General features: G+C 43.1%; 1 protein-coding gene across 2 annotated transcripts in view; it reads right to left on the reverse strand.

Annotated features, from left to right (window-relative positions):
• Positions 1 to 19,173, reverse strand: part of CYB5R4 (cytochrome b5 reductase 4) — a 389,372-nt gene that overhangs the window by 76,484 nt on the left and 293,715 nt on the right. For both annotated transcript variants that reach the window (XM_077289796.1, XM_077289795.1), the window contains one exon: positions 14,514 to 14,664. In XM_077289796.1, coding sequence (XP_077145911.1) covers positions 14,514 to 14,664 — 151 coding nt within the window. The remainder of the gene's footprint in view (positions 1 to 14,513; positions 14,665 to 19,173) is intronic.

Genomic DNA, 19,173 nt, shown 5'->3' on the forward strand with positions numbered 1-19,173 from the left:
ACTTGGGCTTCACCATTCATGACCAGATACACAGGCCTTTGGGCATGGACTGAGACAGCCAATCAGGAAACCACTGATAGTGGCTAGGCCTAGGAACAAGTCAATAGCAGTGGACTGGCCCAGAAAAAAATGTTTTATGTGCGCCTAGGAGACTGTTTATTGCTAATTGTTGCCAAAACTGCCACCATTATAGCACCACAAAGAGCGCGAAGAAGGAAACGGGTGCCGTGCTGCGGAGAACGCCGGAAGGGGAGCCAGAGGTGAAGACGCTGCAAAGTGCCGATCAACACACCGGAAGAACCGCTGCAGATTCCAGAGAGGAGACACCGACCTCAATAAGGTTAGCAAAGGGGAGAAGCTATGTCGGAGCAGGGGGAAGAAGTGATGGCAGATGCAGCCGCAGCCCCTGTAATGCCCCAAGACCTTGGGTTGGATGCAGCCGCCGGTCTCATGGCACCCCCGGGCCTCGCCACGAATGCACCTGCAGGCCCCGTCTTACCACCGCAGCTTCAATCAGCAGGCCGGACCTCGCTGCCGCTACAGTACCCATCATGCCGTTGTCCACAGTAGCCAAAGGGATTAAGTCCCAACCAGGGGTGCAGAAGACAGCCCCTCTCATGGTGACCACTGACCTGGAAGCGCAACCACCCTACAGAGACAGAAAGTGTCAAGTGTTACATCTGTGGCAAGTTTGGCCATTACCAGAACCAGTGCAGGGCACCCACGCCCCCGAAGAGACTGGACCCATGCAACCCAAGAGTTGGTCCGGAGAAACAGGTCAAGGAAGAAGTGCAGAAAGCAGTGAAGTACCCCGTCCATAGGACAGAGGCAAGCAAGCCAGGTCCTCAAGACACTACGCTCCTGACATGTAAAACTTCATCTGCAGGACCAATACCTCAAATTACTCTTAAAGTGGATGGCGTTGTCAGATCCAAAGTGGTGCAGCCAGAAGTGTGATGACACCTGTGGAACTCGCTGATCCCACCTGCCTATAAGAATCCTCTGTGTCTCGCATGGGCATTGGTGGTCAAGTCAGACATTCTCAGCTTACAAAGCCACTGAGCGTGTGAACTCAGCCAGGACACTCTATCCTGTCCCAGTTTGTGGTGTCAAGGAACTTCCACTCAACCTGCTGGGAGCGAACCTACTGCAGAAGCTGAAGGCAACCACAGTGTTCCAGGAAAATGCGTCTGTGACACTTTCTTCATCCCTGACCCAAGAAGAGTCATGCTGGCGGCCTTACAAGAACCTTAAGCAACCGATGAGGCCTACTCAAGGAGGTACTGGATGTAGTACCAGAAAGTCTATGGTCTAAGGGACCCCAGCATGTGAGAAAACCTCAAGTTGCCCCAGTACGGGTGTCACTCAAGCCATGTACCCCGTACCCTCGTAAGGCCCAGGCCAGGCCTAGAGTCAAGCTGCCCCTGACCAACTGAAGGTCTACCTGGAAATAGGAATCATTGTTCCTCGCACATCGCCTTGCAATACCCCGCTTTTCCCCGTCAAGAAAAAGACTGTAAAAGGAGAGCCAGCCAAGTTCAGAATGGTATATGACCTGAGAGCTGTGAATGACGCCACGGTGTTTGAAACTGCAATTATGCCGAATCCGCACACTCTGCTCTCAAATGTGCCTGCCACAGCAAAAGTGTTCACAGTGAACAACCTGGCTAATGTTTTCCCCAGTGTTCCCCTTCATCCGGAAGACCAGTTCCTGTTTGCCTTAATGCACCAGGGGGGACACCACACATGGACAGTGATGCCACAGTGGGCCCAGAACAGCCCTCCACAGTTCACCAAAGCAATGTCCACAGTCCTCACCAACTGGGTCACAGACCATGCAGAAGTAACCCACCTACAATACATGGACAATCTACTCCTTTGTGCAATTGACTTTGACACGTGTAAAGCCCATTCCTTGTATCTCATACTCTACCTGGCGGAGCAGCACTGCAAGATCTCAAAGAACAAGGTCCAGTGGTGTCTGAAGCAAGTTACGTTCCAGAGACACTGTATTGCTCACCAGGCGAAACGCCTGACAGATGACCGGAAGACCACAGTGGAGAAGATGGTTCCTCCAACAACTCTGAAGGTGTTACAGGCCTTCCTTGGTCTAGTTTCGTATTGCAGAGCCTGGATCCCTGATGCTTCCGTCCTAATGCAGCCTCTGTGTGAATACGTCAGCGTGACCCCGTTCCTCCAGACAGATGTGGCCTTCAGTTCGTTCAAGAAGTTAAAAGGCTCTGTAGTCTCAGCGCCAGCACTAGGCCTATCTGACTACAAGAAGCCAATCCGTCTCTACTTGATGAGAAAAGAAGGCCTTGCTACTGGAGTCCTGATGCACCTTCAGGGGGGAAAGCAGAGACTTTTGGACTACTTTTCAGCTCGCCTGGATCCAGTTGCAAGAGGAGCCTCTTCCTCCCGCTTGAGAGCAGCAGTTGCAGCACACGCCCTCCTGGACAGGACTACTGACATCAGTGGAAAAAACCATTGGAAATCCTGGCTCTGCATGACATCTGAGCAATCCTCAACCAAACCCAGCCAAAACATCTCTCCACCGCCAGGCATCTTCGCCTCCAGTGCTCTCTACTCCTGCCCGACAATGTCACCAACTGCAGATGCAGTCCTCAGTCCGCCCACTCTACTCCCACTCCCAAGGGGGGATACAGATACGGATCCTCAGATAAAAAGTCTGATCAAAATCTGCATGATACCTTCTGCAGGGATCTGAATTTGCTCCGGATGGATGACCATGATTGCTTCAGCATCATGCAACAGGAAACAGCAGGACTACCCAAGGTGGCAGAAGAGCCACTGACCAACCCAGGGTTGATCCTCTCTGTGGATGGCTCCAGATTTGCAGATGATGAAGGAAGATTCCACACGGGATGTGCAGTGACCAGCAATCAAGAGATCCTGTGGTCCAGAAGTCTGCCGCCCAGTCTGTCAGCCCAGGAAGCAGAACTGATAGCGCTGATGAAGACCTACCAGATGGCAGAAGACAAGACTGAGAAAATGTATACCGATTCGAGGTACTCGCATGGCATAGCACACGACTTCGGACCCATCTGGGCTGAAGGGACTTCATCACAGCAAGTGGAACAACCGTGAAGCATCATGGAGCCATTAAGGACCTGCTGAATGCACTTCAAATTCCAAAAGTGGTGACAGTACTAAAAATCAAAGCGCGTGGAAAACTAAGCACAGTAGAGGCACGAGACAACAACATGGCGGATATGGCAGCCGAAGAAGCAGTCAAGGGAAAACAATATGGAAAAGTGGAAGAGGTCGTAGAGCCGGACGGCTACTACAGGACGGCTGAAGACAGGAAACCTGACAAGATGACATCCTGGGATCTGTTCAAAAAAGCTGCAAGAGCAAGCCCCAAAGGACAAGAAGGAATGCTGGATGCAGAAGTGAGCAACACATGAAGAAGGAAGGGTATACTCAATGGACTACAAACCTTGTTTACCAAGAAGCATGTACCCTATGGTGGTCCAGTGGGCACATGGGCCCACACACAGATTAAAGACACAGATGAATGATCCGATTGGTGCTTACTGGTTCGTCCCAGAAATCTCCACCCTAACAGCCAAGTTCATAAACAGCTGTCTGACCTGTGGCCAATGCAACCCTGGAAGAATGGAGAAAGTTCCCATACATCATCTTGCCAGACCACCGTACCCCTCCCAGAGGATCCAGATAGACCACATCCAAATTCCGCCAAGTGGAGGTTTCAAATATGCCCTTGTGGCCGTGGACATGTTCTCAGGATGGCAGCCAGAAGCTTTCCCAGTGAAGAACCAGTCAGCAAAGACTACTGCAAAGAAGCTACTCTCAGAGACGAGATATGCAGCTATGCGGTCCCAGAAGTGATAGAGAGTGACCAGGGACGCACATTCACAGCAAACCTCACATGAGAGATCTAGTCAGCAGTAGGGTCAGACTTAGGCCTACACACTCCCAATCACACTACTCAGTGTTAGGCACACTCCCAGAGGCCCAGAAAAGCTGTTACCATATGAAATTTTGTTTGGGTCTAGTCCTAGGTTAGGGGTATCCTTTCCCTCAGCAGCTGATTATGCAATATGATACTTTGTCTGCTTATGTAAATTGAACTCACCAAGAAACTTGCTAACATCCATTCTCGAGTTTTTTCTTCATTCCCAGAACCAGATTCAGTGTCCGGTACGCACTCCTCAAAGCCAGGAGACTGGGTGTTGGTGAAAAAGTTTGTAAGGAGAACACCACTCGATCCCAGATTTGATGGTCCTGTTCAAGTGCTGCTGATGACACCAAACTCTGTGAAACTGGAGGGAAGACCCGCTTGGATCCACTCATCGCATTGCAAGAAAGCTCCCCTACCAGAAGATGACATCCAAGCCAGAATGATGTTGTGGCCTGACCGAATAGATGACCTACCTGATAAAGACTACACATCGCTCACTACACATGCTATTGACTAAGAGACTGATTGCAACGAACCCCCGTTAGGGACAGATCTCCTGACCGCCCATTTGCGAAAAGTCTGTACGGAGTGGGGCACAGGCGTTAGGCTTGTGTCAGTTCGCCGACAGCACAAAAGAGTTGCAGCGCTTTGGGACAGGAGGCTAGGATTAGGGCAAGTGATATCTAAGGGGGGCTTGTGATAGAAATATATATATCATGTAGATCTCACTTGTATGTATACTCCTCTATAATCAAATATATACTTATATGCTCACAGCTAATATATACATTATAATCAATGGTTTAAAATGGCTGACACGAACTGATATAACCCAGACAGATCATAAAATGGCTGACATGAACTGATACAAGCCTGATATAACCCAGACAGATCATATGGGGTATTCCATCCCAAAAAGCGGAATAGGGTCAGATGTATTAACTGCTGATCAAATGTCTCAACTCTGTCCTACATGCAGAGAGCTACATTTTACTTGCTTGGTCAGCAGTCATATGAGCATTAATCACAATATTCCATATATGTTTAGATAACCAATGACAGAGGAGCTAGACAATATGGTAATTAACTAACCACCCCTGACAACCCCTAACCACTCCTTTCTATGTGAAAATATAAAACTATGTATGTACAATAAAGTATCAGTATTGATGGAATGTTGTTCTGTCACAGTTGTGTACAGTCCATTCTTGATGAGCGCTCAAAATACTCAGTCTAATTGGGAGCGGCCGCAGCACACACAGAAGGATAAATTTATCCAACCCAAATATTTCCATAACAGTACAATGGAACCAAGAACTCAAGTAACACATTTGTCTTTTTTGAAAATTTTATAACATATTGCTTTTTTCAAAATTGCACATCAAAATGTTGAATTTGTCTCGTCAAAAACAAAATATCAACAAACATAATCTTGTGCCTCTCCTATCTCTTTATCTTATTTCTAACTCGAGATATAATAAAAAATGTAAGATCATACAAGACCAAAATTCAGATTTTGTTCAAAATTTTAGAAATGTATAAAAAATTAACTAATGGAGTTAACAATGCAAAACTTTTTTTTGTAATTCACTCAAGTAGCACTTAAAAAAAAGAAATAAAAAATCAGAAGACATCAGGTAAAAAAAAATATTCAGATTTGGACCACTTGACCTGGAATGCTTCTTACCTCTGTTTTAACATCTATTTTTAACTTATTTTTCATTTTGTATTATGTATCTTCAATAAAATTTCATCTTATTTTACTTTCGGTTGCTTTACACCTGTTTTTTTCGTTGTTTTATAGTTTTTGTGAGAGACTTGTACTATACGGTCTAATTATAGGTCTTTATCTTTTCTGTATTTTTGTACAGGTATTTGTGTGACCAGTATGTACAGTATATTAAGTCCAGAGACCAATCTTGATTGGCCCGTATTTGTAGTGTTTTTAGTGGATATGTTATTCAGAATGAAACTTCAGGAAGTGGGCATACTTTTGCAATTAAGAACACAATCAAATATTTGTTGAAAAAGTGAAAAACAAGTCTGATGGACTAAGGCATCCCTAGAGAGATATTTGGATAAAAGTCTCATACCAAGAGGCTTACGCATTGGAATAATGCCATCTTCACTTGTTCAAGATACAGTGTTTCGATCCAGATGGGAAGAAGCCTCTAATTACTTAATGGTTTTAACAAGAAGAGTTTGGAGACCCTGGAGAATGAAATCGAGATCAATCATATTAAACTAAAAGAGACCCTCCCTGTCTCCAGCATTGAAGTGCTTAAAACTGGTATTGAGAAACAATTTGTGACCTGAGAAAAAGAGGTATAAGTTCTAAAAATGAAAAAAAATTTCACGTGATCTACATGATCTACCTACTTGAAAAAAGAAAAGAGAAGCGATCTGCTAGTCTGTGTGTTTAAATTATGACTTTATTAAATATCAGGTAAAAAAAATACAGGTAGGGGAAAGGACATGGGTGTGCACCATAGGCAAACAAACGCAAAGGGCGCAGGTAATGGATAGCAGTGTGTCACCTATACAAGTTTTCAAATCAAATGGTGACTATAAATAACATATCCCTGACACTATGCAAAAAGTAGTGTACAACCCTATAGTGAAGCCATAGGGCATGGTGTGCAACCATATAATCAAAGCACTGCTAGCAGTGTGGCATAGTGCAATAGCACAATACATATGTAACAATCCCACATGTGGGCATTATAGCCCAATTTACATGGATTATAGCAGATCAGAAAGGTTTTACCTTAGGAATGCACACAAGGAAAAGGGTCAGGATCCATGACATCCCCTCTGCCCTTGAATTGGAGACCCGATCGTTGCCATGGTGACCCGATGTCGTCATAACGACATCCTGGTCACCAGAGCTAGGAAACTTGCTTGATCATGAGTAGAGATGAGTGAACATTGTTGGCTCTCTCCTTACTCGGCAATGCTATAGCGCTTACTGAAGAAGCTGCATCGGGAACCCGGATACCTGGAGCGCTCCCGATAATCATCTGTTCGGCGCCGCAGTGTGAGTCACAACACACAGGTCTTCCATGCATGTGTTGTGACTGTCACACAGCCGGGACACATACAGCTGCGGCGCCGAGCAGCTGATTATCGGGAGCGCTCCAGGTATCTGTGTTCCCGATGCAGCTTCTTCGGTAAGAGCTATAGCTTGCCAAATATGGAGGGAGCCCACGATGTTCGCTCATCTCTAATCATGAGCAGCGCATGATCAGTAACTTTCTATGTCAGTGCAGGCTGACAGTTTGTACAGCAAAGGGATGCTGCTTGCTGCATCCCCATGCTGTACACGCAATCAGCCTGCAAAAAATGATAGTCCCAAAGTGGGATAAGTTTAAAAAAAAAAGTAAAAACATTTTTTTTTTAATAATTGTAAAACTATTTTTTAAAAATCTAAAATAAAAAAAAAAAATCAAAAGCTATTGTATCCATAAATAAATATTGGTATGAAAAAATATTTACCGTATATACAATAAAAGTACACATATTTGGTATTGCGGTGTCCGCAACGACCCGACCTGTAAAAATGTCCGACCAGTTAACCCCTTTAGTGAACACCAAAAAAAAAACAAGGCAAAAAACAATGCTTTATCATCATACCGCCGAGCAAAAAGTGGAATAATCAAAAAGACTTATATAAATAAACATGGTATCGCTGAAAACATCATCTTGTCCAACAAAAAGCAAGCCGCCATACAGCTCCTTCAGGAGAAAAATAAAAAAAGTTATAGCTCTCAGAATAAAGTGATGCAAAAATAATAATTTTTTCCATGAAATAGATTTTATAGTGTAAAAGCGTTAAAACATAAAACGATATAACTGTGGTATCGCTGTAATCGTACTGACCCGAAGAAAAAATCTGCATTATCAATTTTACCACACATGGAATGCCAATAAGACCTGTGATCCAGCGGTCTTCCACAAATCAGAATAAAAAGTGATCAAAAAATGTCATATGCCCAAAAATGGTACCAAGAAAAACATCAACTCGTCCCGCAAAAAACAAGCCCTCACCATGACTCTGTGGGCCAAAATATGAAAAAATTATAGCTCTCAAAATACTATGATGCAAAAACTATTTTTTGTAATAATAATCATCTTTTAGTGTATGACAGCAGTGAAACATGGAAACACGATATAAATCTAGTATCACTGTAATCGCACAACCCGGAGAATAAAGTCGCCTAATCACTTATACCGCATGAGGAACAGTGTAAAAAATAAAACCAGTTCTTCACCTGCTGTTGATTTGACTCCCAAAGAGTAAGGCTATGTGCATACGTTGCGGATTTCTGCAGCTGCGAGTCCACAGCAGCTTTCCATGCGTTTACCGTACAATGTAAACCTATGGAAAACGCAATCCGTAGTGCCCGTGCTGCCGAAAAAAACGCGCGGAAACGCTGCGGGTTACATTCCGCAGCATGTCAATTCTTTGTACGGATTCCGCTGCGGTTTACACCTGCTCCTCTATAGGAATCCGCAGGTGTAAAACCGCAGGTGGAATCCGTACAAATTCCGCATAAAAACTGCAGTAAATCCGCGGTCAGGAAAAATGCAGTGCCTTTTACCTGCAGATTTCTAAAATCCGATGCGGAAAAATTCACAGAGCTCCTTTCTACGTGTGCACATACCCTCGGCGCACATTTATCATGCACTCTGTGCTGAGCGCTTGCACCGGGGTTTCCATGTAAATCTCTGAAATACGTGTTTCAGGCGGAACCCCTGGAGGAAGATTCCCTATAATGAGGCAGATGGAGCCACTGTGGATGCAATAAGACCGGTGATCCGGTGGTGTCCGTCTTTTTAGGATTGCATAAAAGTGCCGCCGGCCACAGTTCTGAAAAGAAGGACACCACTGAACAGAGGCCAGACGGAGTCCTGAGCAACTCTGCTGCCTCATTATAGTGAAGGATTCCCTCAGCTGTTTCATCTGAATCACGTCACTCAGAGATTTAGATGGAAACCCCAAAATAGGAGTTCAGCGTTTAATGCGGGATAAATATGATCCCAAACAGTATGTAAAATGCTTCCAATAAAAGCTTCAACTCAATCCACAAAAAAAGCAAGTCCCCACTCAGGTCTGCCATATAGAGGGCTTCCACGTTACTAGCATCACAAAGGCTCTGGAAAAGCTAAATGGCTCCTCACCCGCCAAAAGAAATTCAGCAAATTAGTCTCTCTCAAATCCAAATACCCCCTCACTTCTGAGCCCCACAGTGTACCTAAACCACATATAGCGTCTACGTTTGGCATTTCTGTAGTGGTGAGAGCTCGCCTAACTTGCTGGTCCGTGTCTCCAGAAGCATGGGCTGGGCATAATGAACAAGTGACTGGTCACTACAGTGTACTGGTCACTACAACGGCAGTGTGCGATTTTCACCAGGCAACATTCATTGCTGCTTGTTTCTGGAAAATACCCATGGGGTCAAAATCTTCACTACACCTGAAAATAAATTCCCCAAGGGGTATAATTTCCAAAATGGGGTTACTTGAGTGGGGATTCCGCTCTTCAGCAACTAGGGGCTCTGTATATGGAGTCTGCAAACTATTCTAGGAACATCTGTGCTCCAGGAGGCAAATAGTGCTCTGTTCCTTCCAAGTCTCAATGTATGGCTATGTAGTACTGTACAGCAACAAATGGGGTATTGCCACGTTCAGTAGAAATTGTGGGACAAATTTTTACCGTTTTCTCTGTATGAAAATGTAAAACTTGGGGCAAACGTACAATCTTGGTGGTAAAAATGTAGCTATTTTCTCTTCACTACCCAATGGTATAAAATTCAGTGACACACCCGTGGTGCCAATATCTTCACTGCACCCCTAGATGAATTCATTCATTGAGAGGTGTACTTTATAAAATGGGGTCACTTATGGGGAAATTGTATGGTGCAATTTCTCTTGTTACCCTTATGAAAATGCAAAATAACATTTTTTTTTAGGAAAATGTGATTTTATTCATTTCACAGCTCAACGTTATAAACTTCTGTGAAGCACCTGGGGGTTCAAGGTGCTCCCCACGCATCTAAATACATTCCTTGAGGGGGTCTAGTTTCCAAAATGAGGACACTTGTGGGGGGTTTACACTGTTTTTGCACATCAGCAGCTCTCCAAATGGGACATGATGTCCGCAAATGATTCCAGGATATTTTGCATTCAAAAAGTCAGATGACTCACCTTCCCTTCAGAGCCCTGCCGTGCACACAAAAGTTTTTTCCCTCATATGGGGTATTGGTGTACTCAGGAGAAATTGCACAACAAATTGTATGGTGCACTGTGTGGGTACATGGCAAGGCTCAGAAGGAAGGGGGCACCCTTTGACTTTTTGAATGCAAAATTGGCTGGACTCAAAGGCACACTCCTAACCCTAATCCCAACACTAACCGTAATCCCAACCATAACCACAACCCGAACCCTAGCCCCAACCCTAAATTTAGCCCAACCCTAATGGAAAAATGGAAATAAATACATTTGTTATGATATTTTTTATCTAACTAAGGGGGTGATAAAGGGGGGTTTGATTTACTATTTTTTTTATTTTGATCACTGTGATAGGGTCTGTCACAGTGATCAAAATGAACCAATAGAAAAATTCCCTATTGTTGCCGGCCGTCAGATCTCGGCGTGCACACTGCACATGCACCTGCCATTCTCTTCCTGGAAGAAGACGCTGCCAGCATGGGAATTTCACGGGGGGATGCAAAGACACCAGAGGTACCAGGAAGGGATAGAGGGACCCCATTTCTCTCTCCTCTGATCAGAGGAGAGAGAAATTACATGGGAAATCAAACCTTTTTTTGTGTGACATATCTCTGCTATTTAAGGGCATGAAAATTAAAAGTTTGAAAATTGTGAAATCTTCGCCGAATTTCCACTTTTTTCACAAATTACAATGGAAATCAAAATTTTTTTGTGTGACATATCTCTGCGATTTAAGGGCATGAAAATTAAAAGTTGGAAGATTGAGAAATTTTCGCCAAATTTCCACTTTTTTCACAAATAAAAGCAAGCCATACCAAAGAAATGTTACCACTATCATGAAGTACAATGTCAAGAAAAAACAGTCTCAGAATCAGTGTGCTCCGTTGAAGCGTTCCAGAGTTATTACCTCTTAAAGTGACAGTGGTCAGAATTGTAAAAATTGGCTTGGTCATTAACATGCAAAAAAGCTTCACGGGTACAGGAGTTAACACAATGTATAGATAAGAGGCTCATATTGGTAAACAGTCAAGTCACAGCACATCTTTTACTTTGTTTTTTACATCTACTGAAGATGAGTCAGATCCTTAGTCTGGCAGACAGACTAAATACTTAAAAAAAAGCTAAATGGAAGACTGCAAATTATTCCAGGGGATATGACAGAAATATACGTATTCCAACCAATAGGTCTGAATGCTCTAAACTACAGGTGATTAATCTGTCTTAACATGTGTCTGTCTCAGGCGCAGGTTGACATTCTCAGCCTTGGCTCCACTTTCTCCCGTGTCTCCATTTGATCTGCTTACCGCTGTGAAACGTTTACATCTTTTTGCTTGCAAATTGATTCTCAAAAAACGTAATAAAAAATCAGATGTGTGGGAGGAAAGTATGACATAAGAGCTAGATGCGACTTAAATCCTTGAGGAACTAAGTGATGGATACGAAATTGCCACAACTAAAGGTAAGAAATTCATCTTCCCCAAGGTCAAGAAATTACCTTCATTAAATTTATAGCCTAAGATTAATTTATTTTGTCAAACTTGTTACTGAGGAATTTCAGAGAATACCAACTAAGATTCGTAATTAGTACAACTTGTCATCCACCCAGAGACAAGAAAGTGTTCAGACAGCTGAGAGACAGTGGGTGCTATAAAAAAAAAATATGTTTACTCCACATCTTTTCAAGCACAGCTTCACATTACTGGGGATGAAGCATTCCAGGCTGGGGTCATCACAAAAGACATCAAGGAAAGCTTGATTCCAGAATCCCCTTGTACAGCAAATCTCTATCTTCTTTCAAAGGTACATAAAAATATCTGCAAATCCCTGGGGTGCCCCATCGTGTCAGGAAATGGCAGCCTATGCGAATGGGTGTGTAAATATCTGGAACACCAGTGGAAACTCTACTGTCATACCTTAAGGACACCAATGACATGTTGAATAAAGTAGAAAACATCTACATGGAGGAAGAGGTATGGATTCTTACATTCAAACTGGAATCACTTTATACGTCTATTCACCCTAAAGATGGTACTTCCTAGCTATGACCAACATAGATTCTAACTTGGCCAAATTTTTATTAACTTTGTTAGGGTTTGCGCTGACACAATTTTTTATTTACAGCTTCAGGGAACAGCAATGGGGGCGTCCTTCACGCAGGTTTATGCAGGTAAAATCCTGACCAAAAATGCACCTGAAGTCACTGGCAGGTCACCTGCGGTGTTCCTGCGTGTTTTGCTCATTGTAGCAACATGCTGCGTTCTTAAAAAACGCAACGCATGTGCGTTTTTGCGGGAAAAACGCATGCGTTTTTTAATGCACAGTGGAGACGGGATTTCATTAAATCCCCTCCACTATGCTGTAACATCTGGACGCTGCGTTTTTGACGCTGCGGCTCAGCGCTGCGTCAAAAACGCAGCGTTTCCTGAACGTGGACACATACCCTAAAGGTGCACAGGAAAAATACAGCATTGAATCACTACTGCATGCCTCTTCTTCTCATACACAACATCTAATTAATGAAATTCCAATTGGTGAATTTTTACAATCGTGTAGAATTTGCTCCTCTGACCATTCTTTCTCCAAACAGGCTGGAAACCTCAGCAAAAGATTTGAGGAAAAAGGTTACGCTAGAAGAAATGTCAAAAGAGGATACCAGCGAGCACTCCATTAAAAAAAAAAAAAAGTGATCTTCTTTGCCCTAGAAGCAAAACTGCATCAGACACTCAAGTAAGGTCTATGTTCACATTTAGCATGGATGGCATGGGAAGAGACAAGCTTTAGACAAATTTTAGCGTATTTTGGGAAATGATTCAGTACTCTCAAAACATACAACTGAGTAACCATCCATTGCTTACAAAAGGGCACACAACCTAAAGGATGTTGTGGTTCATAGCTTCTGTGAGGGATAGAAAACAAATTTATTTGGAACTAAAGGACCCAAGGGGTTTTTTTCTGTGCAAGGAATAAACTGAGGACCCCAAGTCAGCTCTATGGGGTACAATTTGCCCATATAAGGGGGAGCAACAGTATAATGTGGCAAACTGATGTCAAATATTCATAAATTTGGAATCACCAGGTGACAGTGTACGACAGTGTGCGACCCGCCAAGATCACTCAGACACCTGGGGAATTGGGGTTGATTGTCTAACTGTCCCTGCACTAACCGCACATGACAATATTTGGGATTTAAAAAAAAAAGGCATGTAGTTGCTAACAGAGGCAACTACCAGCCTATTGTACCCAGCGCCTGTCATTGACTGCTACTGCTAGAGATTCAGCAACTTCCTGTCAACAAAACAGCAGTTAGGCAGTGGAAGGTAAATCCTGGAGGACACAGCAGAGTTACACTGCAGCAAGATCTGGCTCCGTCTCAGAATAGGTGGAAACTGACTCTCTACCAGCAGAGCTGGCAGTGACCACGAAGCAGAGCAGTGAATGCAGTGAGTATGGAGGTGTGACAGTTGTACTACTGAGCACAGATGTATCTAACACTGCAGCTTTCCTCACAGAGGGAAATTCATCACTGCTCACATTACATTTATATAACTCCTGCAGTGGGAGGTTTGCTGTATACATAGCATAGGAGACACTGAGACTGCTGTATACACACAAAGGAGAAGCTGTGGCTTGAGCATATACGTAACATAGGAGATGCAAGGACTGGAGCATGTACATCACATAGGAGACAATGGGGCTGGAGATGCTGGGCTGGAGAATGAATATCACAGAAGACGTTGAGGCTGGAGCACGTACATCAAAGGAGACATTATAAGAGAATGGTCAGCCATAATATACTGAACAGCCATACTGTGGCCAGCAGCCATCTTGGTCAATCAACTAACTTTTGCTAAAAGAACTAAGGCTCTCCCCAGAATGGAGGTATAAAATGACCTCAGTGCCATTAGTAAGTATGGATGGATTTCAGGGAAACTATTTGGACCAGCCACAGGCGACTGTGATAATCAATAAGTGGTGCTATGTGGCAGTGAATAGTATATATTCAATTGAAATAGGTGTGCAAGGTTTCCACCTTCCAAGATTGGGACAGCAAAACCCCCAGATCCTAACATAATGACAAGGATCTCTGTGTTGCACATCACACACATGTATCTTGCGCTGCTCCATCAGCACAGAAAAGTCGGCAATTGCTCAGTCTTCGATTCCAGATAAGACGTTGCTTGCTTATATTTCCAGACTTGCTAGAATAATTTAAATTCCCATAAGTGACACAATGTACAATGTTAAGCTCATATCTTGCTTTATTTACTAAGATTGAGGTAATTCTTTAAACAATTAAAGGATATCTTCTATAGATTTAAGATGTTTTCATACAAACCTGAGGCTGGAAGAATTGCTCAGTACATTCTTCAACAATCTAACCATTGGTGTCAGTCCTGTGCCAGCGGCCACAAGGAAGATGTCCTCCATGCCTTCAATCTGGGTCATTCTAAAACACCCTTCAGGGCCGCTGACCGAGACATGGTCACCTGTCAAAATGGAAAATACATCTGGAAATTAATTGAATTGTTTAATAAAGCACAGAGCTATATTCTGCTCAAATATATGACATTCTGTCCAGCTATATTAACATCTTGAACTTCACGGCTAATAACAGCCATGCTAGACTCCTGCTCACTGCAGCAAACAATAGGGAATGTAAATGTAACTTCTGCCCCCAATGTCTGTGTGGTGCAGGGGCATTATCCACCCTTCCCTCACTACACACTATCACAAAGCAGTGAGTGGGCGATGCTAATAAGAGAGGGAGATGAGAACCAGCACACACTCAGGCCCCTGCAGTGTCAGTGCATGCCCCACTGGGGATATAGGCAGAGCTCCAAAGCAAGCACTGTCAATCACCAAAAGGAGAGGGGCGGAGAAAGGTAATTGAGGGGGCTATGCCTTACCAAGGGTGCACCAAAGCCCCTCATTTACATATCTAGTAAAACAGTTTATTTAAATATATATATTGTGGTGAATACACTACCTGAGTGGGTTGGGGAATACTCGCTTGACAGCAGGATAAACACTTCAGGCACGATATCTCACACATATCAGTCTTATTTGGTTTATTACACATCATAAACCACATGACGTACAGTCCGTTGCGTTACATTTCATGAGCTTATCACGACCCTCAGTCCGTTCATGCAGCCGATAGGCTTCTCTGCTGTACAATATAAAATCCCCTTGTCCGGGGTTACCTTTCAGGAGTTCCACTCCTCATGCTGACTACCCGTCAGTCCCATGGTCCTCACCACATTGACCGTCCAGGTCGACGGTCTCACAGTGCTTCCAGGACGACTCCAATCCCAAGAGCCTCCAACACTGACCATCCAGGTCGACGGTCTCACAGTGCTTCCAGGACGACTCCAATCCCAAGAGCCTCCAACAATGACCGTCCAGGTCGACGGTCTCACAGTGCTTCCAGGACGACTCCAATCCCAAGAGCCTCCAACACTGACCGTCCAGGACCTAAAGCACACAGGCCACTCTTCGATGTCCAGCCAGGACACATGGAAGTGTGTCCACTCTGACAGAGTCCCAAACACTCACTCTGCCTGGGCTACACACACACCTCCTTTACATAGGTGTAACCACACCCAGGTACCTGTCACATGGCTAGTCAGGTGGGCGTGACATCACCACAGGTCCTTCAACACAAAACCATCTTAGGTGTTCAAACACACCTTTTGGGTGGGTTTGTAGGTGACTGGACCCACCCATCTCTCCAATCAGCTGGAAGCCTTCCCAATGTAAACAAATCCCTCAGTAGTAGATCTGCTTGAGCAAAACATACCCAGGCTTCCATCACAGGGCCACCCACCTCTGCGATACATACCGTCTATCAATCACATGACCAGTCGTTGTTTCAACTCAATTATGTCTCCAAGTGCATCTTGAAGTGCAGATGCAGCGCCCCCTGGCTGTAACATTGGTCACTGCACCACTATATATATATATATATATATATATATATATATATATATATATAATCTACAGTACTAATATGAATTACTGTATATTAGAGGCTAGGTGCCCTCATAGAATATCCAAATAGTTCAAGTTCAGTTTTTGAGGGACAGACTCCCTTTAAAAGTCACCATTTATTTTGATTCTGCTCTCTTGGCATTTGTTGTTCTTTCTACTCAGAGGCTTGCATGCCCTGTATTGTTATGCCATCAACTGTTAATTTTGTAAGAACTGCTCCATATTAAATTCAGCAGTGGCAAAGTGTTAACAAAACTGACAAATCATATACAGTGGGGAAATTAGTATTTGATACACTGCGGATTTTGCTAGATTTCCAACCTACAAAGAATGGAGAGGTCTGTAATTTTTATCTTAGGTACACTTCAACTGTGAGAGAGAATCTAAAAATAAAAACCAGAAAATCACATTGTATGATTTTTAAATAATTAAATTGCATTTTATTGCATGAAATAAGTATTTGATAACTTACCAACCAGCAAGAATGCTGGCTCTTACAGACCTGTCAGTTTTTCTTTAACCCCGTAGTGACAGAGCCAATTTGGTACTTAATGACCAAGCCAATTTTTACAATTCTGACCACTGTCACTTAATGAGGTTATAACTCTGGAATGCTTTAACAGATCCTGCTGATTCTGAGACTGTTTTTTCGTGACATATTGTACTTCATGTTAGTAGTAACAATTCTTCGATATTACTTGCGATTATTTACAAAAAAAATATGGAAATATGGCGAAAAGTTTTAAAATTTTGCAATTTTCAAACTTTGTATTTTTAATCCATTAAATCAGAGAGGTATGTCACAAAAAATAGTTAATAAATAACATTTCCCACATGTCTACTTTACATCAGCACAATTTTGGAAACAAAATTTTTTTTGTTAGGGAGTTATAAGGGTTAAAAGTTGACCAGCAATTTCTCATTTTTATAACACCATTTTTTTTTTAGGGACCACATCACATTTGAAGTCATTTTGAGGGGTCTATATGATAGAAAATAACCAAGTGTGACACCATTCTAAAAACTGCACCCCTCAAGGTTCTCAAAACCACATTCAAGAAGTTTATTAACCCTTTACGTGCTTCACAGGAACTGAAACAATGTGGAAGGAAAAAATCAACATTTAACTTTTTTATGCAAACATTTTACTTCAGAACCATTTTTGTTTATTTTTACAAGTGTAAAAACAGAAATTTAACCATAAATTTTGTTGTGCAATTTCTCCTGAATACGCCGATACCCCATATGGGGGGTAAACCACTGTTTGGGCGCAACGCAGAGCTTGGAAGAGAAGGAGCGCCGTTTGACTTTTTCAATGCAGAATTGGCTGGAATTGAGATGGGACGCCATGTGGCGTTTGGAGAGCCCCTGATGTGCCTAAACAGTGGAAACCCCCCACAAGTGACACCATTTTGGAAACTAGACCCCTTAAGGAACTTATCTAGATGTGTGGTGAGCACTTTGAGTCCCCAAGTGCTTCACAGAAGTTTTTTAAAGTAGAGCCGTGAAAATAAAAAAATCGCATTTGTTTACGCAAAAATGATCTTTTCGCCCACAAATTCTTATTTTCACAAGGGTAACAGGAGAAATTAGACCACAAAAGTTGTTGTGCAATTTCTCCTGAGCACGTCGATATCCCATTTGTGGGGGTAAACCACTGTTTGGGCGCACCGCAGAGCTTGGAAGAGAAGGAGAGCCGTTTTACTTTTTCAATGTAGAATTGGCTGGAATTGAGATCGGACGCCATTTCGCGTTTGGAGAGCCCCTGATGTGCCTAAACAGTGGAAACCCCCCACAAGTGACACCATTTTGGAAACTAGACCCCTTAAGGAACTTATCTAGATGTGTGGTGAGCACTTTAAACCCCCAAGTGCTTCACGGAAGTTTATAACGTAGAGTCCTGAAAATAAAAAATCGCATTATTTCTAAAAAAAGGATCATTTTGCCCCAAAATTTTTATTTTGACAATGGTAACAGAAGAAATTAGACCAAAAAAGTTGTTGTGCAATTTCTCCTGAGTATGTCGATACCCCATATGTGGGGGTAAACCACTGTTTGGGCACACCACAGAGCTTGGAAGTGAAGGAGTGCCTTTTTACTTTTTCAATGTAGAATTGGCTGGAATTGAGATCGGACACCATGTCGCGTTTGGAGAGCCCCTGATGTGCCTAAACAGTAGAAACCCCCACAAGTGACCCCATTTTGGAAACTAGACCCCTTAAGGAACTTATCTAGATATGTGGTGAGCACTTTAAACCCCCAAGTGCTTCACAGAAATTTATAACGTAGAGCCGTGAAAATAAAAAATCCTTTTTTTGTCCTCAAAAATGATTTTTTAGCCTGCAATTTTTTATTTTTTCAAGGGTAACAGGAGACATTGGACCCCAAAATCTGTTGACCAATTAGTCCTGAGTACGCTGATACCCCATATGTGGGGGTGGGGCACTGTTTGGGCACCCATCGGGGCTCGGAAGGGAAGGAGTGCCGCTTGGAATGCAGACTTTGATGGGATGGTCTGCGGGCGTCATGTTGCATTTGCAGAGCTCCTGATGTACCTAAACAGTAGAAACCCCCCACAAGTGACACCATTTTGGAAACTAGACCCCCAAAGAACTTATCTAGATGTGTTGTGAGAACTTTGAATGCCCAAGTGCTTCACAGAAGTTTATAATGCAGAGTCGTGAAAATAAAAAAATAAAAAATTTTCCACCAAAAAGATTTTTTAGCCCCCAAATTTTTGTTTTCAGAACGGTAACAAAAGAAACTGGACCCCAAAAATTGTTGTACTAATCCCAAAAGTAACCCTAATGCAAACCCTAATCCAAACCCTAACCCTAATCCCAACTCTAAACCTAACTTTAGCTGCAACCCTAGTCCTAACATTAGCCCCAACCCTAGCCCTAACTTTATCCCCAACCCTAACCCTAAATTTAGCCCCAACCCTAACCTTAAATTTAGCCCCAATCCTAACCCTAAATTTAGCCCCAACCCTAACCTTAAATTTA

Source organism: Ranitomeya variabilis, chromosome 2 (genome assembly GCF_051348905.1).
Source record: "Ranitomeya variabilis isolate aRanVar5 chromosome 2, aRanVar5.hap1, whole genome shotgun sequence".
NCBI lineage: Eukaryota > Metazoa > Chordata > Amphibia > Anura > Dendrobatidae > Ranitomeya > Ranitomeya variabilis.